Source organism: Lytechinus variegatus, chromosome 17, assembly GCF_018143015.1.
Source record: "Lytechinus variegatus isolate NC3 chromosome 17, Lvar_3.0, whole genome shotgun sequence".
Classification (NCBI taxonomy): domain Eukaryota; kingdom Metazoa; phylum Echinodermata; class Echinoidea; order Temnopleuroida; family Toxopneustidae; genus Lytechinus; species Lytechinus variegatus.
Window position 1 is genome coordinate 23,605,001 of NC_054756.1, and position 24,336 is coordinate 23,629,336.

At 38.1% G+C, this 24,336-nt stretch overlaps 1 protein-coding gene across 5 annotated transcripts; it reads right to left on the reverse strand.

Annotated features, from left to right (window-relative positions):
* Positions 1-1,313: 1,313 nt before the first annotated feature.
* On the reverse strand, positions 1,314-23,765 carry LOC121431073 (galactosylceramide sulfotransferase-like). Of its 5 annotated transcripts, none has more exons than XM_041628548.1 (5): positions 23,152-23,765; positions 16,884-16,981; positions 16,035-16,071; positions 11,414-11,514; positions 1,314-3,418 (listed from the first exon to the last, which is right to left on the reverse strand). In XM_041628548.1, the coding sequence occupies exons 3-5, from the start codon at positions 16,062-16,064 to the stop codon at positions 1,957-1,959; spliced, it is 1,593 nt and encodes a 530-aa protein (XP_041484482.1). In that variant the 5' UTR covers positions 16,065-16,071; positions 16,884-16,981; positions 23,152-23,765; the 3' UTR covers positions 1,314-1,956. The 5 variants fall into 5 exon arrangements, with proteins under 5 accessions (XP_041484482.1, XP_041484481.1, XP_041484483.1 ...); XM_041628547.1 differs by having other exon boundaries at positions 16,884-16,986; XM_041628549.1 differs by lacking the exon at positions 23,152-23,765 and adding an exon at positions 18,688-19,241.
* Positions 23,766-24,336: the final 571 nt, after the last annotated feature.

Sequence of the window (24,336 nt, forward strand, 5' to 3'; positions counted from 1 at the left end):
TAGACTGGCAGGGTTCATGGTCAGATCGATCTTAAAGTAATCCATAGTGTAATTCTCTGACTATAATAATATGTAACATGAATTTGTACTTCCGCCGTCGATCATGTTGATAGGGAGATTGTGCTCTAATAATTACGAATTCCTTCATCAGCCTAGAACCCCTCTATTTATCATTTCTTGTGCATGGTAATAATTCACCCCCTCCCCCGATTTTGGGAAAATACCGATTTTTGTGTCGGTTAGGACTTTGGCTTAACTTTCCAGGTTCTTCTCGTGCCCGGGGGGGGGGGGGGCAGTCAAACATATTGCTGTACACACGGGTGACAAAAAACACACACACAAAAAACCGCGTTTAAAGGTTTTTTAATTATTTTTTTATAGTTTTTTTTGTTTTTGGACGCGGGCCGCGCGTGCACTCGTTAAGGGTATAAAAAACACCGATTTTCAAAAAGAGGGTAGTTTTGAAAGACTGGTCAATCGAAGGGTCAAACGTATAGGTATTCATTTTTAAAAGATTTTTTCAAGATTAGCCAAACGTGTTTAGGGTGTGTTTTTTCCCACAAGCCTTTTCCCCGGCGTCGTTTTCTGGCGACAACATTTTTAGGCCAAAATGTGTAAATAAAGCCCGCGAAAAACTTGTTTAGGGGGTTATTTTGCACACAGAGAATAAACTCGTTTAGGGGATATTAAGAATTAATTTGGTCACGCATGTGTACAGCAATACATTTGACTGCCCCCACCCCCGAGCTAGAGCCTCTCTATTTATCATTTTTTGTGCATGGCAAGAACCCCCCCCCGCGATTTTGGGGTAGGTTAGGACTCTGGCTTAACTCCCCACGTTTGTCTGGTGTAAGGTGCTTTCTGACATCATTTATTTTATTCCACCATGACTAACTTTGAATTCAGAAGAATGTGTCCTGCAAAATGCAAAGCAACCTTCTACATGTAGTTTTCATGGCGAAGTCCTTTCAAACTCTTCACCCAAATTAATGAGCAGTGGGAAATTATCACATTTATCATACCAAGATGTTTTTTTTAAGATGTCGATATACCACCATCATTCGTAAGTTGTTCACGAACCAATGTATTGCGCATAGATAACCTTAAGGCCTGGTCACACCGCCCGAGCGTTGTTGGAGCGGTCGTGGAGCGATAGGTAAAGGGGGTCGAATTTCGCTCACAAAATTGGGGAAAACGAAAACAACAACAACAATCTGACAATCGAAATCGAAAGTGGTGAACGGTAGCAAGCGGTGATGATTTTTTCTCTCCGCTCCACGACCGCTCCAACAACGCTCGGGCGGTGTGACCAGGCCTTTACAAGTGAAAAGTTTCAGCTTGCTCTAAACTTCTTTCTATATTATTGTATATACTAACATTGTATAGACTATAATTAGCTGCCGAGCACCTCTCACCACACCCCCATTGCGTAGTTTGGAAAACCTTTAGTCAATGAATCATGTATTCTGACTAAAAATTTGTAAAAATACATTATCTGAAAAAGCAGATTATATTGTAAGGAGAGTGAATATGCGGTAGGTGGTGAAAATGCTTGAAAAGCAGTATAGACTACCGCTAATTAAGAGTGGTAGAGCTGGCAGTTATGCTGACGCCATCTTGATAAATTGTACCTTTGATAAAATAGTTGATATTCCTGATTTGTTGATTTATATTTCCTTTGAAGCCTAATGACCCCGATCTTTTAATGTGATTAAATGGCGGAATGCTGTAATTAAGCATTATACATTGATGAAAATCGGAAGCCATCTTGGGTAAAGCGCCCTCATACTGTCAAGGTGACCACAAGACATTGGACACCCAGATGAAAGTTGTTCCTTGTCATACGAAATGTGAACACAGGTAGCATAAAACCGAAAGATCAGGTGTGGCAAATTTTCCAAAGGATCCAAAGTATCACCACGATGGTTCATTTTATCATGGACCTACTACATGATTTTATTGTCTCTTTTCAGTGACTTGTTTGAATTTTTTCTTGGAAATGACGGAAATCCTCCTTCTACCCTTCTTCGTTGATAGATTCGTGCGATTTGCTTTGGCTTTGCCAACTTTCACTTGCTTCTTGCGTATTTGACACGCTGCCGTACTTCTATTGACGTCTTGCCTACAATAAACTCTATTATGTAATTCACGTTTAGATTCAGCAAGCGTTCGGCAGAACAACGAAGCATTCTTGCGCGGCACGCGCTCCTGGTGGCCAAAGAGATGATCCTTGTCCCACTTTTTCGCTTCTGTTTCCCGTGTGCAGTTCTGCAATAACGATTCCAGAAGATTCCTGAAGTAAGTAAGATCGGTTTCAAAGCCTGGTCCGTAGTTGTCAATACGGTACCAAAGCGTGCGGTTAAAGGATTGATACAGGAGCATATCCGCGGCGTTCCACTCGCGTATTCTATCTCTTAGAGAATCTTTCATGCTTGGACGCGTATCCTTGATCCGGATATTCTTGGCGATGTAAGCAATGTCTTGGAAGCTCCAACAGAAGAGCTTGCGCATGATCAAAAGCGATTCGTCAAAGTATTCATTGATAAGGACCAGGCTTAACTCGTCCTGAAGTTTTTGTATCCATTCTTTCACTGCGGTCGTATTTTCGTGGTATTGAGTGTCCAAACCAAGATCGTAAATCTGGTTGTTCCTTGAGTATGCCCATCTCTTTCCAATTTCATGTTCCCAAGGCAAGAAACGCAAACGATCCTGGTAGAATTTCGGTCGCGACATAAACTCTTCTATAAGCTCAAAAATCGTACAATTGGTCTGGTTTACGGACGAGCCTTTTTGCGATGTCTCCATAAGCTCTTCTCGACACCCTTTGAATTGGGGATTTCCGCTAAGAAACGTGGAGTTACCCAAGGTACTCGTTTCATTGTTCATTGCACTTGAATTTGACTTGACGGTTATGTTAACTAGAATTGCATCATGGAATTGGAAATGATTAAAAGCACTTTCCCACTGCACACCAGGATCACGAATAATTGTCATGTATTTTGTACCTTGTGCAAAGAACCTCTCCATTACATGCCGCTGATAACGAACATGGACCGCCATCATATTGTAGTTTTTATAATTTGGATAATCATTCTCAGCCACGTGGATAGGGGGCAAGAAATGTGTTTCCGCCGTTTTCTCCGTGAACGGGAGGTGGTAGAAATGGCCATTTGTTGACGACTGTCGATTCAAAATGAAAGACGAATTATGAAAGAATCCATATCTATTGATTATTGACATTACGGTCGTCGAGCCCGTTTTCAATGTCTTTATGTAAGCGATATTCTGAACCGCGCAACATGATGTAGGAAAACCCCTTTGAATTCCGCTTGTTCCAATGGATGCATTACTTTCCCTCCCACAGCTTTTGTGGATTGGCACGGGCTTGGGCGCAGGAAGGTGCCACGTCGTATTAGACCTGCAAGAAATAAAATGTGATAAACTGAATCAGTAATTATGCAGCATTAAGACAGCGCTAAATACAATATTTCTATACTACATGTATACTTATAGTATGGCTACCCTGATCAGATAGAAAGCTCATTATAGATATAAGAATAAGGCAAATGAGTTTTGTAGGTCATGAATTAGAGAGGACGGTGTTTAAAATTTAGCGTTCACGGGAAAGATAGAGGGCAAGAGGGTGGAGGAAGGAAATGGATGAATCGAATGACCAGTCTGTTCGAATGCATGGATTACAGAGAGAGGTGTGGGTCAGCGGGAGGTGATGAAGATGATGATGGTGATGATGCACAGCATTCAAAGGCGCATTTTTGGAGGAGCCAGCCACTCTGGGTCGCCTAGAAGGGCGCGCACACAGAACTGTGACCCGCACTGAGATCTCTCCTGATATAACTGATTGGGGGAATGCAGGTGGACCACTACACCGGGGTTTCCCCCTACTCTTATTCAAATAGTGCAGTGGTTCTTAACGTACAAAGGTGGGGACTCTCCTCTAAACATACTTTTCAAAACAGTTTACAAAAGAGTTAGTGTGTCTGTGTCAGTTGGTGAGGGATGCACTTTCAAAATTCTCTGCTAAATTGTGGATATTATGGATATCGTCGGTTGATTTTAAGGGAATTTGGACACTTCATTTTTATTTGTTACTGCTTCTCAACACTGTATAGCTCAGTAATGGCCTACATCAGTCCCATATGCATGATATGCTACTTGTCGTGTTGTTACCAGTGGTAATGTGAAGTGCAATCCACTTCTCCAGATTTGACCTTTTAGTGTTAGATACTCCGACTACTGGACTATATGAAAATTCAAAACATGGGTAGACGCCCTTCTTCAACCATGGCTCGATCCATGGCCACATCCAGTGATAATGGTTTTCTTTCTCATTATTACGACAAGCCTGTTGCTATTCAAGCCTCTATTCAAGCAAGATGTTCATTAATATAGTGCATTCCAATGTAACTACACGGTATTTAGAAAGGATCGAAATGGACAAGGTGGTGGTGTTTTTGTAGCAGTCCATGAGTCTCTCATATTATCCAGCTGCCCTGAATTTGACTCTCAAAGTGAAACCACTTGGTGTAATTTGCAGTTCACAAATGCAAAGCCGCTTTTCATCGCAAGTTTCTATCGTCCTCCAACAAATGGAAGGCGGGATCTTGAGGAACTCCAATTCTCTATATCTAAGGTGGTTTCCAAGCAGAGGAGAAATCAACCTAATATCATTATTGGAAGAGACTTCAACCTTCCGGATATTGATTGGGATTCCTGCATATTGAGCAGTATGAGCCTTGCAAGCATCCACCAACTCCTGCTCGACACCTTTTTGGAATTTTCGCTTGTACAACTTGCTATGGTTGTAACCCGCCCTGCATCGGGTAACACCCTGGATCTTCTCCTGACATCTAGCCCAAGCCTTATTACGGATGTACAAGTACTTCCAGGCATATATGACCACAATGTTGTATCTTTTGTCTTCTCGGATAACCCTAGGATAGGCCGCACCACTTCCAGGAAGATTTACCAATTCCACAGAGCAGATGAGGAAGCCATCAAAGATGCTGTTGCAAAGTTCTCTTCAGATTTTCTTGTTTCAAATCCAGAGTTTGAATCTGTTGATGGGAACTGGAAGAAGATAGCTGTCTTCCTCAAGAAATGCATGGAAGATCTGATACCGTCCAAGTTCAGCAAGTTCCAAAGACACCTTCCATGGATCACCACTGACCTGAAAAGGAAAATGAGGAAACGGGATAGGCTGTACAAGAAAGCCCGTAGGAGCCCTAGTACATTAAGATGGAAGGCCTGCATACAGCACTGAAATATGGTTGCTAAGCCTGTTCACCAGGCACACCACAATTATATGAACAACATCTTAGGAGACAGCCTACAAAAAATCCTAAGTTCTGGTTTTACGTCAAATGTTGCAGGTCTGAAAACATCAGTATTCCATCTCTGAAATCTGACAGGGGTATCCGCATGACTAGCAGACACAAAACGGAGTGCCTGAATGCTAACTTTCACTCTGTCTTCACAAACCAACAGGTTTGTCATACATCTGTGGAAGGTTCTATGCACTGTCCTGACATTGGTCATTTGCACGTTTATCGCAATGGTGCGGCTATACAACTGTCAGGTCTCAATTACCCGTCCAAAGCCTGTGGACCAGATGAGATTCCTCCTAAGCTACTTAAACTTGTAGCTGTTGAAATCTCACCGGCTCTTGAGTTCCTGTTCCAACAGAGCTACAATACAGTTACTGTTCCAACAGAATGGAATTCTACCTTGCTGACCCCCATTCATAAGACAGGTGGTAAATGCGACGCAGAAAATTACAGGCCGATTTCCCTGACTTGCATCTGCAGTAAGTTAATGGAACACTTAGTATTCAGTTACATCTCAAAGCATGTAGCTGCAAACAACATCCTGGTAGAAGAACAACACTGGTTTAGACAGAAGTTATCTACCACTACCAGACTACCCAACTCATCTCAGCCAACCATGACTGGGCACACGCCCTACAACGCAGAGGCCAGGCGGAAATAAGTTTTCTTGATTTCAAGAAAGCCTTTGATGGAGTACCTCACTGCCATCTGCAAACGAAGCTTGCATACTATGACATTAAAGGAGACACCCAAAACTTGATCATGTCACTACTCAACACCGACAACAAGCAGTTGTCGTTCAGTGATCACGGTCATCTTGGATGCCAGTGACATCATCTGGGGTATCTCAAGGATCAGTGATCTGCCCTGCCCGTTTCTTGCTTTACATCAACGACATCACTGCAAATATCCAGTCCAAGATGCACCTCTTTGCAGTCGACAGTGTGACATACCATGGACCATGGATATACCGAGATATCAACACAGTACATGATGTCTCCATCCTGCAGCAAGATCTTCAAACCCTGTCAGATTGGATAGCAAAGTGGCTTATGGCTTTTAATGTCAAGAAGTGTGCTTCTCTTACCATTACTAGGAAGCGAGCTCCCAAACACAACTGCAGGCTTTCCAATACAAGTACCTTGGAGTCACCATCTCCAAAGGCCTCCGATGGACCTGTAAGCTTATTGCGAACAAGGCCAGCAAAACCCTTGGGTTGCTGAGAAGAACTCTCACCTTGTTCTGAAAACGCCAAATAAATGCGTATATATGGCCTTGGTTCGAAAGCAGCTTGAGTATATAGCTGAAGCCTAGAATCCCCACACCTCTACTACGGCTGCAAGCCTGCAAAGGGTACAGAAAACAGCTGCTCGCTTTGTCAACCGCGATTATAGAAAATCTACATCAGCCTCAGGACTTGTCTCAAAGTTTGGATGGGACCAGCTGCACACACGTCGTCTCCTTGCACAATGCACCATGCTGTATCAAATACAGGTACCACCTGCTTGTAAATACCCAGCTTCCACACTTCATATGCCAGGCTCCATACATCAGTAGAAGAGATCATATGCTAAAACTCTCTGTACCACAAGCAACGATTGATGCATACAAATTCTCATATTATTCCCGTACCATTCGTATCTCCTGTCATCAGAGGGTTAAAGCCTCCTGGAGCTTCCAGGATGCTGTAAGCACTAGGAGCATGATTTTTACTTGTACTTTACCATTTTTATTGTTAATAAAATAAAATAAAAAATTGTCTGCACCACCACGTGTCACAGCACATCCCATCCCATCCCAGTTCATCTTGGAGGAGCTGCTAAGGGATTATTTCCTCAAGGTTCAATATAGACGGGGTCTCCATTTAACGTCCTATCCTGTCCACTGTAATATAGCCTTCATCTATGAAACAAGGGAGACATGTTTACACACAATGCACTGGGTTTTGTCACCCGCCTAGCGTAGGCTCGAATACCATGATCTTCGGTTCGACTGGCATACACTTCACTGACTGAGCCAACTTCGCTCTCAAGTGGAGCTGATTAAACAACCAGGAACAGAGATTTGTGGCATGCCATAATCGCCTACGTCTCGTGATACAGCACTTAGAGAGAGCGAGAGATCGGACGTTCGATCGCATGCAAGGAATTTTCTTCCAACCGGGTACCCATGTACTTCACCTGGGTGGACAGTGGCAAATGTGGATAAACGCCTTTCTAAATGACGAGAGTGCTGCGGTAGGATTCGAACCCCTGACCTTGTGGTTTAAAGTCAGGAAACTTATCCACTGAGCCGCAAGAACTCTACACATTGAATCAACAATAAATTATTATGAAACTTATAAAACACGATATTCTGAACTATGTCCCCTTCAAATACCCTGCCCTAGGACAGATTTTAAAGAAAATCTTTTGAATATGTTGCTCCCGTCGTATTTAATTCTAGCCCTTGTGATATACAAAAATGCACGCCCCTCCATCCATTTAAAAACCCCCACTGTAAATCATTGATTCTGACTGTCATACAAGTAATTACACTGAATAACTTGATGCAAATGTAATAATTCCTTAAGTAATTGTTGACTCACTCTATATCTATATAATATTCTGTTTTTACTTTATCACGTTACATACATTGAATTGCTAGGATGTTGAGTTATTTGTTAAACTGCAGGGCGCCTTTGGAAAGCAGTTTTGCATAACTGAACAGGTCTAACCTGCAGTATAAAATAAAGGAAACCAATAAATAAATAAATATTTAAGAGGGATCCATCTTTAAAAGTGATAACGGAAATACGCTGAATACTCATAAGACAGGGAAAAAGTTCAATGCCTCCCCAAAAAAAGAGAGAGAGAGAGGGAGAGAAAACATCATCAATTCAAATGTGATAAAAACACATTAAAAACCTGCATGAATAATTATGTTTAGGGTCTACCTCTGAAACTATTGGGCCTACCACGACCCGGATATATTAGGCTTCAAGGGATATGCTCCATGCTGAAAATAATATGACTTGAACATACAAAGAAAAATCAGACAAACACAACAGTGAAAATTTGATCAAAATCAGAAAAGCAATAACAAACATATGGCATTTCAAAGATGTGCATTACTCCGGTGAAACAGTTCTAGGCATGTCTTTATGAATATTCAATGAGCAAACTGATTATGTCATATCCCCACCTGTTCTTTTGTATTTTATGAGAGAAAATAAGATTTATTCAAAGATTTTCTACTAGAACTTTAAAAAATGGATTGCCAACTGATTTAGTGCATTAGATATTCACTGCTCCAACTTATTTCATTACAAGGGAAGCATGTCATTTACACATGTATGAACAAGTGGAGCGCCTCTGGCAGTCTCACCTGCATCATGCAATTCAATATAGCATCAGTGCTGACTGAAAACTACTATGAAATAGTTATTCACAAAAAGTATCATTTACAATACTACGTTCATTGTCAATGAATGACATTTGACCTTGATCATGCGACTTAAGACATGTTCAGTGATAATTGATTACTCGTAATGTCCAAAGTTTTATGAACTAGATCCATAAATGGTTCCTCAACAAATACCCTCAACATGGCCAAAGTCTATTGACCTTTGACCTTGGTAATGTGACCTTAAACTCGCACAGGATGTTCAGTGATGCTTGATTACTCCTATGTCCAAGTTTTATGAACTAGACCAATACACTTACAGTTATGGTGGTAAGTTTTGCCAAAGTTCATTGACCTTAAATGACCTTTGACCTTAGTCATGTGACCTAAAACTCACACAGGATATTCAGTGATATTTGCCTACTCTTATGTCCAAGTTTCATGAATCAGATTCATGAACTTTCAAAGTTATGGCAATTCAACATATACCCCAACATGGCCTAAGTCCATTGACCTTTGACCTTGGTCATGTTACCTGAAACTCGCACAGGATATTCAGTGATACTTGATTACTCTTATGTCAAAGTTTTATGAACTAGACCAGTAAACTTTCAATGTTATGATGGTAATTCAACATATACCCCCAACTTGACCAAAGTTCATTGACCTAAATCTCAGGCATGATGTTCAGTAATAAATGTACTTGATTAACCCTATGTCGAAGTTTCATAAACTAGGTTTATATGCTGTCATTTCACAAACTTAACCTTCGGTTAAGATTTGGTGTTGACAACACCGCCGCCGTCGTCGTCGGAAAAGCGGTGGCTATAGTCTTACTCTGCTATGCAGGTGAGACAAAGATGACACAATTACGATTTCATAAGAAAAATGAAAGTGTGGTGAAACATAAATCCCCCTGGTGAATATTCATGACGAAGTGAATATAACTGTTTTCACAGACTTTAAAATTCTATAACTTTGTTATTTGTGATTCGATTTTGATTAAATTTCAGCATTTTACTTTGTGAATTTTACTCTTTTTATTCAGATATAAATTTTTTCAGCCCGGAGTACCCCTTTAAGAATTACTTCAATTTCCTTATCACTAATAGAAATTTCATCCATAGTCGACCAAACTGTAGTGTTTATTTTTTTCTCTCAAATAGATCGCCCTTTCTACCTCTCTCTTAACCCTATCTAGGCCGGGGGGGGGCCTCCGAGGCCCCCCCCCCTCAACGAATTGCGCGATATTTTCGCCGTGCGAAATTTTTTGACCGCGCCGCTCGCTGACTTTTTACTTTCAAGTCTTGCGCAACTTTTGAGACCAATTTTGCGTCACCCGGGTATGTGGTTCCGAAATTACGCAACATTGTGTAAGTGCATGTCAGACCGAAAATGGCTCAAAAACGTGATTTCGTGTACAAAGTCAATGCAAATTGTGTTTTCAACCAAAATTCATAAATGTATGATTATTTTTAGTTTTGCTAGTCTAAATGTATTCATTTTATGCTTTTTATGATCACAGAAGAGTCCCCAACAAATTTCATAGAAAAAACAATGAAAAACAAAAGGTAAAAAAAACAGAGAAATACATAAGAAATTGCAAAAAACAATATAATACATAAGAAAATGATTTGATATCACAATTTTTTTCATGTACACTTGCTAAGGACACCACAAAGAGTTTCTATACCAAAAATTAGTACATTTGGAACTTTGTTTAGGGAGTTAGAGGAAAAAGTATGATTTTGCATACTAATTACGCATAAATTAGCATAATCACTTAATAGCGATTCGCATGAAATAAATTACTATACAATCTTGTAGATTATGTCCCAGGCAACCCGCGTGCCAATTTTCGGCGCGATCGCGCGGTCGACGGCCGAGATCTTAGGGGGGGGGGGGCCTGGGAGGCCCCCCCCCCGGCCATAGGAACTCCCAAAATACCCCGGCCTAGATAGGGTTAAGGGTTGGTCCAGGTTTAAGATATTTATATCTTAATAAATTTCACGAAGCAAAATGCTGAAGATGTGTTCAAAATCGGACATCAATAACGAAGTTATTGAATTTAGAAAATGTGCATTATTCCGGTGAAACAGTTCTAGGCCTGTCTTCATGAATATTCATTAGGTGGGCTGATGATGTCATATCCCCACTTGTTCTTTTGTATTTTATTATATGAAATTAGGTTTATTCAAATTTTTTTACCAAGAACTAAAACAATTGGATTGACAACTGGTTAAGTGCATTTTATTGCCGCAACTTATCTCATCATAATGGAGACACATAATTTACACATGCATGAAAAAAATGAAACTAATTAAGATTTCAATGTAAACACATAAGAAAAAGGAAAGTGGGAATATGACATCATCAGCCCACTTGATGAATATTCATGCCGATGTGCGTATAACTGTTACAAAATGATGATAAACTTTAAAATTCAATAACTTGGTCATTTTCATCCGATTTTGATGAAATTTTCAGCATTTCGCTTTGTGAATTTTACTCTATTTAAATATTTACAGCCCGGACCATCCCTATTCATTATTAATTATCTGCATATTGAAAGCAAAAGGCAATGTAATTTTTCACCTCAAAATTATATACATATATAAATGTGTGAACTTTTACATATACAGATTTCCATCTATTGACCAAAGTAAACAAAATAAATATCTTACCGTAAAACATTCGAGCTTGCTATTCCGTGGTTAAGTTGTAAGATAGTGAATGACATCATAAAGGTTGTCAAGGCAACGAGCAGTATAAATGTGTTCTTGGACTAAAGGTGGGGAGAAAAAAGGATTGATATGATTACGGATTTTTTTTACATCTCTTCGATATTATCAAGTCATAATAATGGTCGTGTGGTCCAGTGGTTAGAGCATTGGACTCATAATCGCAAGGTTGTGAGTTCGAATCCCAACTCTGCCATTGTCTCCACTTTGATAAAAAAGGCCCGAGAGTGATATCTGTGTATAACGTCAGCCACTATGACTGATTAACCTAGACGCAAAATGTTTCATAGGTAATTGGTTATATACCAGCTTGGCGTTTACCAGCAAAATGCTGTCCTGCCGAGTTCCTACGGGAGTTACCACAAACAGAAACAGTATAATTGGATAGCGTATTAATAAAGCCGGAAAACATTTTAAAGTAGAAATATATTGAAAATCGTAAAACTGGAGAATCATATATCACAATAAAGGAGAAAATAAGGAGAACACGATGGTGTACATCATTTATCATGGAGACGGATGAAACTCAGTTAATTGATAGTTTAAAGTTCTCTCTCTGAATGCTTCAAACACGCAGAATTACGTCCGCGAAATTGGGGATTTTTTTATGACGTCACTGTCTGTACGAGAGGCGTGATTGGCTCTCCCACGTGAAGCTCCACTTGCATGCAAAACCTGTTGCAAGGGTACATTTTCTCCACATTGTCACTGAATACTTCGATCCCGAAATGATCGAAAGAAAACCCAGAATTTTATCTAGATTTGGATTTTCAAATTGATGATTTTGAGATGAAGAGAATGATGATGAAGTGAAACAACACAGTGACGTAGTTGGAGGTAAATTGGGGGAATTACGCCGATGATGATGATGAAAATTCAACTTGCAACACAATCACAAGTAAAGTCATGTACATGCCTATTCGCTACCAATTCATGCTGCTGGAAGTGCTAGCTACACCGCGCGGGCCAAATTGAATTCATGCTGAACATGAATAACCACATCCAGACAGTCTATCATAAGAAGGAAAATGATATAACTGCACTTACAAACAAGTGAATAATCCGAACCTGAAGGCAAATCAACCCAACGAATAGTACCAGACGATATGGCATATGCACTGCCGATAAACTTCATCCGGCTGGATAGATTGTCACTCGTTAATTCTGTTAGATGTAACTTTTATCTCATTAATTTGACAAAATTACGAAACTCGGGGAATTATTATTCTATATAAAAATATAGTAACATCTCTTATCATTTTTTGAATTACGATAAAACCTGTTTTGAAGGAAAACGTTGAGGTAAATTAAAATTAGATGTAAAAGATCATCCCATCATGCGTAGCATTATGTGATCGTAAACAAACCATCACAACAACACATGCATGCCGTATTGTTTGCTCGCCTTGGCTGAGACTGAGAGAATAGATCTATGCACGTTTTGCACAGCTCTCTATCAGCAAGGAAGGAATACGTGCATGTTTGCGATGGTTTGTTTGCAATGACATACAAGCTACGCATGTTGGGGGGTTGGGATTTAAAAGTAATTTTAGTTTATCTCAACGTTTTCCTTCAAAAGAGGTTTTATCGTAATACAAAAAATAATAAGAGATATTAATATATTTTTATATATATAAATAATTCCCCGAGTTTCGTAATTTTGTCAAATTAATGAGTTACAAATTACATCTAACAGAACGAGTGACAATCTATCCCAGCCACATGAAGTTTATCGTCGGTGCATATCGTCTGCTAGCTGCTATTCGTTGAGTTGATTTGCTTTCAGGTTAATTCGGATTATTCACTTGTTTGTAAGTACAGTTATATCATTATTTTCCTTCTCATGATAGACTCTCTCTGGATGTGGTTATTCATTTTCATGGATTTAATTTGGCCCGCGCGGTGTAGCTACCACTTGTAGCAGCAGCTGCATGAGTTGGTAGCGAATCGGCATGTACATGACTTTACTTGTGATCGTCAGGCAAGTTGAATTTTCAGCATAATAATCGGCATTGTTCCCCCATTATTTACCTCCAACTACCTCACTGTGTTGTTCACTTCATCATCATTCTCTTCATCTTTAAAATCATCAATTTGAAAATCAAAATCTAGATAAAATTCTGGATTTTCTTTCATTTCGTGATAGAAGTATTCAGTGACAGTGTGGAGAAAACGTACCCACGCAACAGGTTTTGCATGCAAGTGGAGCTTCACGTGGGAGAGCCAATCACGCCTCTCGTACAGACAGTGACGTCATCAAATTCCAGTCAATTCAGAGACCGATGCGAGGCATATTTCGGAGGGGCATTTTAGCGTTTTTTAATCGGCGATTTTCACCTTTTTGTATTATTTTCGGTATTTTTGAATGACCCACTGATGATCCCCACATCATTACCTTTCCATTGATATATAATAAGACCACATTCATAATCAATATATTTCTCCTTTAAGAAAGTCTGAGATACGATGCAAAATGCAAAAAGAGGCATTTATTTAGCGGTGAACATTGTTACGTCTAAATCTAGGGCCTTTTCACACGTGAATCTTGAATCTTAAATGTAATGATTGCTGTTGTAATCGTGACTGTGATCAGCGTTTTTTATTCTAATCATGTTTTAGTTTGGTTTCACACGTGCTTAATATTCGTCATCAGCCTTATTTTTCACTGGAATCTTGAATTTTTTTTCAGTGTGAAAGGGCGAATAGTCCTTCCGTTAAATAGATTTCCCCCTTTTCACATTATGATTCCAAAAAATTAAATGAATATAATATCAATATGATAAAAAAAGAAAAGAATAAGGATATGGCACAATCACCTTGCTCGTTGCATGTTCATGAAGACTTGCATATAACTGTTTCACCAAAACAATTCAAAGCTTTGAAATAATGTTACTTTGTTATTATTTATAAGATTGTGATGAAATTCTAAGCTTCATATGTCTATTTTTTTAGCCTACATGTATTCCTGAACAGCTCGCAGCGTGTTTTTGAAAGGTGTTCCCCATGACTTTATCTTAGGCCCAAGATTATTTTACATTACATTTACTAGTACTTAAAGGACAAGTCCACCCCATCAAAAACTTGATTTGAATAAAAAGAGAAAAATCCAACAAGCATAACGCTGAAAATTTCATCAAAATCGGATGTAAAATAAGAAAGTTATGACATTTTGAAGTTTCGCTTCATTTCACAAAAAAATTATATGCACATCTCAGTCGGTATACAAATGAGGGAACTGATGACATCACTCACTCACTATTTCTTTTGTATTTTATTATATGAAATATTGTCATTTTCTCGTCAATGTCATGTGAAATGAAGTTTTCATTCCTCCCTGAACAGGGGTAATTCCATTATTTTACCATTTTGTGGTTCAGGCAAGGAGGTCCAAATTGTCAAATTCGTAAAAATTGAAATATTGCATAATTCAAACAATAAAAAACAAAAGAAATAGTGAGTGACATCATCAACTCTCTCATTTTGGATGTAACTGGCTCGTTCATATAACTATTTTGTGAAAAAATGTGAAACTTTGAAATGTCATAACTTTCTTATTTTACATCCGATTTTGATGAAATTTTCAGCATTTTGCTTGTCTGTTTTTTTTTATATTGATTCAAATCATCATTTTTCTGAGGTGGACTTGACCTTTAAACAATCTTATAATGCTATGTAAGTGAAGGTACATTATACATATGTCGACTGTCCGATTCTATTCTGATAACAAATGGATTTTTTTTTAAAGGACAAGACCACCCCAACAAAAAGTTTGAAAAACTTGAAAAAAGAGAAAAATCCAACAAGCAAAACACTGAAAATTTCATGAAAATCGGATGTAAAATAAGAAAGTTATGACATTTTAATGTTTCGCTTAATTTCACAAAACAGTTCTATGCACATCCTGGTCGGTATGCAAATTGGCAGACTGATGACGTCACCCACTCACTATTTCTTTTGTATTTTATTATATGAAATATTCTAATTTTCTCCTCCTTGTCAAGTGCAACAAATTTTTATTTGTCCCTGAACATGTGGAATTACCATTATTTTAACAGTTTATGTTTAAGTTAAGTTGATCCTTATTTTCAAATCTGTAAAAATTGAAATATTGTATTATTCAAACAATAAAAAACAAAATAAATAGTGAGGTATGGACATCATCGACTCTCTCATTTGCATATCGCTGAGTTTAAAATGTCATAACTTTCTTATTTTACATCCGATTTCGATGAAGTTTGCAGCGTTATATTAGTTTGAATTTTCTATTTCGATTCAAATCAACAATGTTCTGGGGTGGACTTGACCTTTAATGATCTTGAATGGTTAGAAAGTAATCGCATGGTGAGAAATCAGCAAATGGATGAGTTTCCAATGACCGGATTACTACAATCAACGAGGTAAACGAAGTTCCCTTGAAGAGTATTTTATACTGGAATGTTTATGTATGACGGAACAATACACTGAAATATGAAATAAGTATGTATTTAATGTAACGTGTAAAATTAGTATAAACCTTGGTACATGATTAAAGGGATATGTCAAGTTATAAAAACATGTTACTCACTGTGCATATTCTGTATGCCGCCATGGTCATGCATACCCTGTATAAGTGTTACACGTTTCGGGGGGTAAATAGGAGTATCAGAAAATTGAACTAAGAAAAAAAGTTGCTGGATGATTTTCAATGAAGACTTCATATTTGTTTTTCTCGGATACGCTCTCTGTTTCTCAAGCTAAAATTGGGAGCATTTTGATCATACATGTAGACATAATAAATAGGTTGAAGCATGGACCTACTAGAGATGGTTGAAGTGATCGTCTATTAAATCACATTATGAGCCATACTTAGTGGCGGATCCGGGTAGGGGCATATGTGGCCCGTGCTCCACGCCCCCCCCCAAAAAAAAAATGACAGGCACAACAAATATTTTTTAGGGGAATACGTCTTGCATACCCAAGTGAAGACCTTTTTTAAAACAAAATGACGTCCATTTTGTAGCAAAAAACCCCTAATTTGCTTGTCCAATTTTTCCTGAAACAAAATAACCGCCATTTTGTAGTTTAAGACTGTAATTTTCTTGTCATTTTTTTCCTGTACAAAAATGCCCCCCCCCCCCTCTGGGTGAAAAAGTAGTATCTTTAAGGCCGCAAACGAAAATTTGTCATTACAAATAATAAAAGTAAGGTATTATTACTAAAACAAGCGAGCGAAAAAACATTTTATACAATTTTGACATGGTAAACCTACGGTGAAATACAGGTTATTAAAATATTCTCAATCTGAGAAATATATCCGGGTTAACGGGAAACTCTTGCTGTGTGTTAAGGTGGCAGCAGATTATGACAAAGGCTTATTTGGTAGAATAATTAGAAATAACCTGCACAATGAAATATACAAGCAGAATGATCTTACCATGACACCACACTTCATCCTGATATTGGAGGCCACTTGGTATATCAATGTTAATCCCAATTCGTCAGCTCTCGGCACATCTCAGACATTTTCGTCTTCTGCACTGTCAGCAATCAAGTGAGAGAGAGAGAGAGAGGGGGGGGGGGGATGGGGGGGGGGCGCAGAAAAAGGTGAGAGAGACGGGTATATGAGATGTGAATATATATCATTTTAACGAGAGTGGGTGTTATTCTGATCGACACGGTTTAGTTAAACCCGGGTTAACCTAGACTACACTTTTATGCCAGTTGTCAACTTATAAACCAATCATTTTCTGCTTCGAAAAACTGTAAAAAAATCATTGAGTCGTGAAATGGGATGAATAAGAAAATGTTAATATTAAAAATGTGTTTTAATGAATTAATCAGTTCATTATATTTGACAGAAATAAATGGAGCATTATTATGAAGTAATCATTCCATATAAGGGTGGTATAAAATTCTAGTTTAGACTAGGATTAAACCCAGGTTAAATTATCAGATTATCATCCATGTTGTATGTTGTCTGCTCGATAAAATTTCGACCTTGACTGTTTAGACCTTGGTATGGGTGGCGATCAGAGAGAGAGAAAGAGGAGGGGGGAGGGTATGTCTGCGACCCTCCAATTACGAATTTTGTAACACCAGGGTCGTCTCGTATCCAGACATACCGGGGGCAGATCTAGCTTTTTTTCAAGGGGGGTGGGTGGTTTGAACAGAAGGACTATCACCTGTGATCAAGTGGCCAGCCGATTTTTTTTAAATTATTTTCAGGGGCGGATCCAGCTTTAACAAATAGGGGGGGGGGGGTATTTTTATCCACATTTTCCCCGGTCGTCGTCACAAAGCAATTTTTTCAAGAGGTAGTCTTGTTTACTTCTTAATGTTATTCTTATAAACATTTCTGTAAATGCCCTGATTAAATAATGCGATCGCGCGCTAATTTTTTTTCGAAAATTTCCTATATTTTCTCCTGAATATTGAACATTTTGATCAGTGTTCGTAATCATGAACAAGATGCGTATGTAACTAGATAATTGCAGATGAAATTACTGTTTGCATTTACCAATGGAAATACTGATCAACAATCAAATGATGCGAGCGCAAAGCGCGAGCTGAACGTTTTGACATTCCGACCTAAAAACTGGTTATTCTAAGCACTTTTTTCTAATCATGAATAAGAGAGGAAAAGAATGAGAGTGTGAACTGAGAATAAGGACATTCTATTTTATATTTTGTCATCATGAAAAGGATGGATATCTTATACATGAATAATGCGATCGCGAAGCAAGAGTACGTGTAGATTCTTTGTTTTATTCTTATCTGAAGCTGGATAATTTAAGCATATTTTTGATAAAGAACAAGCTGTGTGTCTTAATAAACCCCCGCCTCTGCATGCATACAAAGTCTCACGCTTTATGCGTGAGACTTCCGCCTTAATTTGGACTCTTGTTTATCCAAATCTCGTTCTTACGCCTGGATGACAGCCTATCCCCATATAGGGTAGACAAGCCTGCGATCTCCCGGCGAGTAATATAATGGAGATCTCATGAAGCAGAGCTGGCACGGTTTCTTGAACTTGGAATCCACATATAACCTGCATATAAAGGGAAAGAGGGGGAAACAAAATCTCACGAAATTGCTGCGCATAGGCCTACGATAAGGTGAAGGGTTTTTGAACTATAACATAAGAACCCCAGCTAATATGATCAGAGTTTTGAATTCATTCGTCGAATCCGAACGTCGGTTTTCTTGAGAACTACATGTATAAGAAAATATAGGCCTACCTCATTGTTGACCACATGTATGTATGCACGGAATGCATGCTCCTCCGTGGCAAAGACTGCACATGCAGAATAGATACTGTCAATGATGATAAACTCCAAATGATATATGAGAGAATTAGACAGAATCGGACAATGAAAACGACTTCTTTGCATCGTGAATGGCATTGACATTGAATAGACTGAATGCAGACTCTTTCTCCGTTGAGACTAAGCATTGCGGTCTGTTCACCGTTTAGACGTATAGCTCTGCCTTGAAAAAAAAAAATATATATATATTTATATTGGCAACGTCGTGCACGCGCGCGCCTTCAATATGACACTGGACATGACCTCGATGCGGGAAGGAGCCGGGCGGCTATGAATTCCTTTTTCTTTCACTTTCCCTCCCTCTCCTATTCTCTCTCCCCCCCGCGCGGCTGCCTCGATGCTGATATTGTCCCCGCCTACGTTCGAACTCTCTCCAAGATCCCAACATTTCTATAACACATTCATTCGCCAACACTACCCCCACTGCGCGCGTGCACACCGGCAACACACAAACACACCCGCATAGAGGCCTCTGATAAATACGCACCCACACATTAAAGGGGAATCCAACCCAAATAAAAACTTGTTCTTAGGGGAATAACAAAAATCAGACAAGTTGATAGGTGAAAGTTTTAACACTATCTGACAAATAATAAGAAAGTTATGATTTTTTCTAAGTTGCCCGGAGGGGCCACTTACATTGACGAGTGGATACCATGCGCGACCAAAAAAACACGTAAAAAGGATGTCTTTTTCACGATAGGGCACGTTACGTACGTAACGTGATAAGGGTGTCAAAAACACAAAAATAATGAAAAAGGGTATCTATTTCGCTAGGAAAATTACGTGTTTAGGGTCGAATTTGCGGGGATGATAAAACAAAATTCAAATGTTTTATAAAGGATGTCCTTTTTGCCCCAACACTTCGTGTTTAGAGTCCGATTTGGGCGAGGTGTAGAAGATGGGGTCGTACTAAACCAAATAAGGTAAAGCCGACGACCAATTAAAGGACCCGTAACAATAAAACATTCCTGTACTTGTTTAGGGGTTCATTTCAGGGAATATTTGCCAAGAGTATATCGTTTTGTTTCCAATACTTGTTAAGGGTAGGGTTTCACACGCCAATACTTGTTAAGGGGTGCATTTTCAGAATATGGAAATTACGTGTTTAGGGTGCTTTTCGAGACCCCATGGTCGCGCATGGTATCCACTTGTGAATGGAAGTGGCCCCCCCGGGCTAAGTTGTGAGTATTGGTAATCCCTAGATCCATGGAGACTGCAAATTGGCCACATATGTGATGTCACAGTGATGTAAGGCAAGGACTACTCTTCCTTTTACTCCAATACATAAAATGGCTAATATGTCATTTTTTCAAATGTTTTACTTCAAATTTTATTTTTCTTTCATGAGGACATAAAACAATATACTACCAGGGTTATATTTAGATTACTGCCCCAGGGGAATGGGCAGTTAGGAGAAAACCACAAATCCCTGATGATTAAGTACATGGCCTATGGGAAAGTTGTCCATGGCTCTTGTCATAATTATTTACTTACCCAGTTGCCAATTTGAAATCTACATAATCATAGAGATTTCAATTTCAAAGCAGCCATAACTTTCTTATTGCTGGTCCGATTTCTTTCAAACTTTCACCATTCCGTTTTATCTATTTTTCTCCTTTCAAACACTACATTTTATGACCAAGGTTGGATTCTCCTTTAAAAAAAGCCCCGGAAAAAAGAACACACCGCAACATCCTCTCTTACTCACGCACTCGTCAGAAGTTGGTACTAATATTACATGTACCAGTATTTATAACAATGATTTCAACGCTGGCCTGTGAGATGAATAGAGAATATGTAGAGAGAAAATGATTTACACAGTGCATATATTATATATTATGAATATATATATATATATATATATATATATATATATATATATATACGGACTTTACGGTAACCACATATTAAATTATTATCAATGCACCTATAATTACTTATCTTCGCTATAGATAGCATATTGTATTGTATGTATCACTGTTAATACTATATATTTTGTATATTGGTTTAGATCCTGATGAACAGCATGTGTCCGAAAGCTTGATGAAGACAGGTATTAATCTTGCTACGGCCCTCCCAATAGTTTTTATCTCAAATAAATATATAAAAGTGGTCAGAGATTAATATCGACCACCACTCTCTCCATCTCTCTCTCTCTCTCTGGAGTGTGTGTGTAGTGTGTGTGCGCGCGTGCGTGTCTCTTTCATCGTAAACCAGTCATGTTTATGCTGGTCTGGCTGCTGTTTTTGCTTATTTCTTCCCATTTTTTCTCACCTGCATAGCAGAGTGAGACTACAGGCGCCGCTTTTCCGGCGGCGGCGTCAACATCAAATCTTAACCTTAGGTTAAGTTTTTGAAATGACATCATAACTTCGAAAGTATATGGACCTACTTCATGAAACTTGGCTATATGGTTAATGAAGTATTATAGTAGACCGGCCAAACGTCAAAAAGGGCTCTAGATAAGGATTCGACGGTAAAATTTGTTAATGATTGGTATCCCAGCTTAAAGTCTTGCTTAAATACCCAGGAATAGTGTACGGCCGGATGCCAAGCGCACTTTTGCGTGAAAGTGTCATTTTAGCGTGAAATGATGTCAAAAATCACGCATTTTTATATATTGACGGAATAGGTTAAAAAATTATTACCTTTGACATGCGATCCTTTTTATTTGAATTTTCAAATTATAAGTCTGATAAATATACATTTCAAATTTGAAAATTACACACACATATATGGCGCAGTGAAACATAAAACCGCGATTTCCTCAAAATGAAAGTTTGTGAAAATTATCAATAGTTTGAAGTTGGTTTACACAACCTAAATTCTTCGATTTAAATGGTATTACCCATTGAATGTATAGTAACTGTTCTAATGTTACGTATATTACAAGAATTTTCAATTAAGGTGGAAGATATCTCATTTTAATGTTATCCGAAAGGGGTTAATGTATATTTTACCAGGTGCGCATCTTTAATTAAAATTTGAACATACCGTACATTATGTACATAATTACATGTATAAAGTACATACTAAAAAAAACTATTCCTTGGAAGTTTGGATAGCAAAATTTGTCATTTCTTGCCATCTCAGCTTAAAGTCTTGCGGAAATGCTGAGGGATAACGTACGGGTAGATGCTAAGTGCACTTTTGTATGAAAGTATCATTTTTCGCGTAAAATCTGAAAGAATGTCGAAAATCACGTATTTTGATATTTTTTAAAGTTTTTGATTACATTTTTATTTTGATATGCGATCATTCTTATTTGGGGTTGATTAAAATTAAATATCTATTATTTGTACATTTCAAATTGGAATAGGGCCTATTACACACAAGCCAGTTGTATAAAAAATGCTATGATTACATATATTGTATACAATTGGATTTAGTAATTTCACATTATACTCAGTTAAAGTGCCATTAACATGTTTGTGGGACACGCTGTAGTGTGCAATGCTTGGTATAATCATGGAGCTACTCCATGTTATGATAATCCTCTTTAAAACCGGTGGTGTAGTTGTAACATTACTGTTTTTGAAAACAGCACACAAACAAATAATTCTTGTTGTTGCCGTATATGCTCATGATTGACAACACTCAAAATCTGAAGAAAAGAAAGTGGTTGTAAAGGTGGTGTCACACCTTGGCGTTTTAGACAGCGTATGCCCGACGTATCAAAATTTCTCTAAAACGTCGGCATATGCTGAACTTTGATTTTTTTTTCAACTGTGGGCGTATACTTGGCGTATTCATAACGAGTTGGACGTATGCATAACGTATTAGGCCTGTTAATGAGAATGAGGATGCTAAAACGTGTAAAATGTTATAATATAGTTTTACAAGTATTTATTTATCTATTTATTTATTTATTCATTTATTTATTTATTCATTTATTTATTTCAATATTCAAAAGAAGGGTAGTCCAATCAGCAACAAGCTGGTTTCCATTGGGGCCCTTCGTAAACAAACACAAATATAAAACATTGTGACACATTCAAATATAAACAAAGAACAGAGCATAAATACAAATATTGAAAAATTGAATAATGAAGTAATCATAATTAATTATGGAAAATGACACAGTAAATAAAATATGATACTGTAAAAATGTTACTTAAAAGTAAACGAAAATTATATATACACATGAAAAAGATAAGATATGTACAAAATGAGGAGAAAGAATAAAATTATATATACACATGAAAAAGATAAGATATGTACAAAATGAGGATAAAGAATAAAATAGATTCCACCATTAGTCCCTATTACATCTCAATTTTTCCCCATTTTGCCATTTCCCGTTTAAACTGTTTATGTCTTCTATGAATCGGAAGTAATGTGATTCAGATATATTTAGTAAGCATATATACTTACCACTATCTCCACATCGACATGGCAGATATACCTATATGAGGAAGAATACTAAACAAGGAGATGACTACGCCTTTTAAAAAAAAAAGCAGAATTTTCATGGAAGGCAATGTTGACGATACAGCATTATTCTCCACCGTGTGTTTTGACGCTGAACAAAAATTCAGTATACTAATTCAGTATATACTAGGCCTATCCGCCTCTACTCAGCAACTGACGCGCGGCGAGTACTCGATCTTCATCTTATTAACAAATAAGAACCACGCAAGGTATACAGAACATGTTTAAAAGTCTGTATTTGGACCAAGAGATAATTAATGTTTAACTAAGCCTAGCAACTTAACACCACTAAAGTAACAACACTTTATCTCAAAGAGTATTAATCAAAGGCCTTATCAGTCATGGGCGGCGGAATGGCTTTAAAAGTGGGGTCGGGTGACCATGCATAAAATCACAATTAGATAGTCATTTTTACGTTTTGTACACGGTATAAAAAAGGGGAGGGCGATGAAGACCCCTCTCCCGGTTACGCAGACCCTGTCAGTAGCGTAAGGTTAAGTTGGTAAATTGATTCAACATCTGTTCACTGGTTGGAATCTATGACGTCATCCTACATGTCCTATTTAACCCTATCTAGGCCGGGGTATTTTGAGAGTTCATATGGCCGGGGGGGGGCCTCCCAGGCCCCCCCCCTAAGATCTCGACCGTGCGATCGCGCCGAAAATTGGCATGCTGGTTGCCTGGGTCATAATCTCCAAGATTGTATAGTAATTTTTTTCGTGTGAGTCGCTATTAAGTGATTATGCTAATTTATGCGTAATTAGTATGCGAAATCATACTTTTTCCTCTAACTCCCTAAATAAAGCTCCAAATGTACTAATTTTTGGTATAGAAACTCTTTGTGGTGTTCTTAGCAAGTGTACATGAAAAAAATTGCGATATCAAATCATTTTCTTATGTATTTTATTGTTTTTTGCAATTTCTTATGTATTTCTTTGTTTTTTGACCTTTGTTTTTCATTGTTTTTTCAATGAAATTTGTTGGGGACTCTTCTTTGATCATAAAAAGCATAAAATAAATACATTTAGAGCAGCAAAACTAAAAATAATCATACATTTATGAATTTTGGTTGAAAACACAATTTGCATTGACTTTGTACACGAAATCACGTTTTTGAGCAATTTTCGG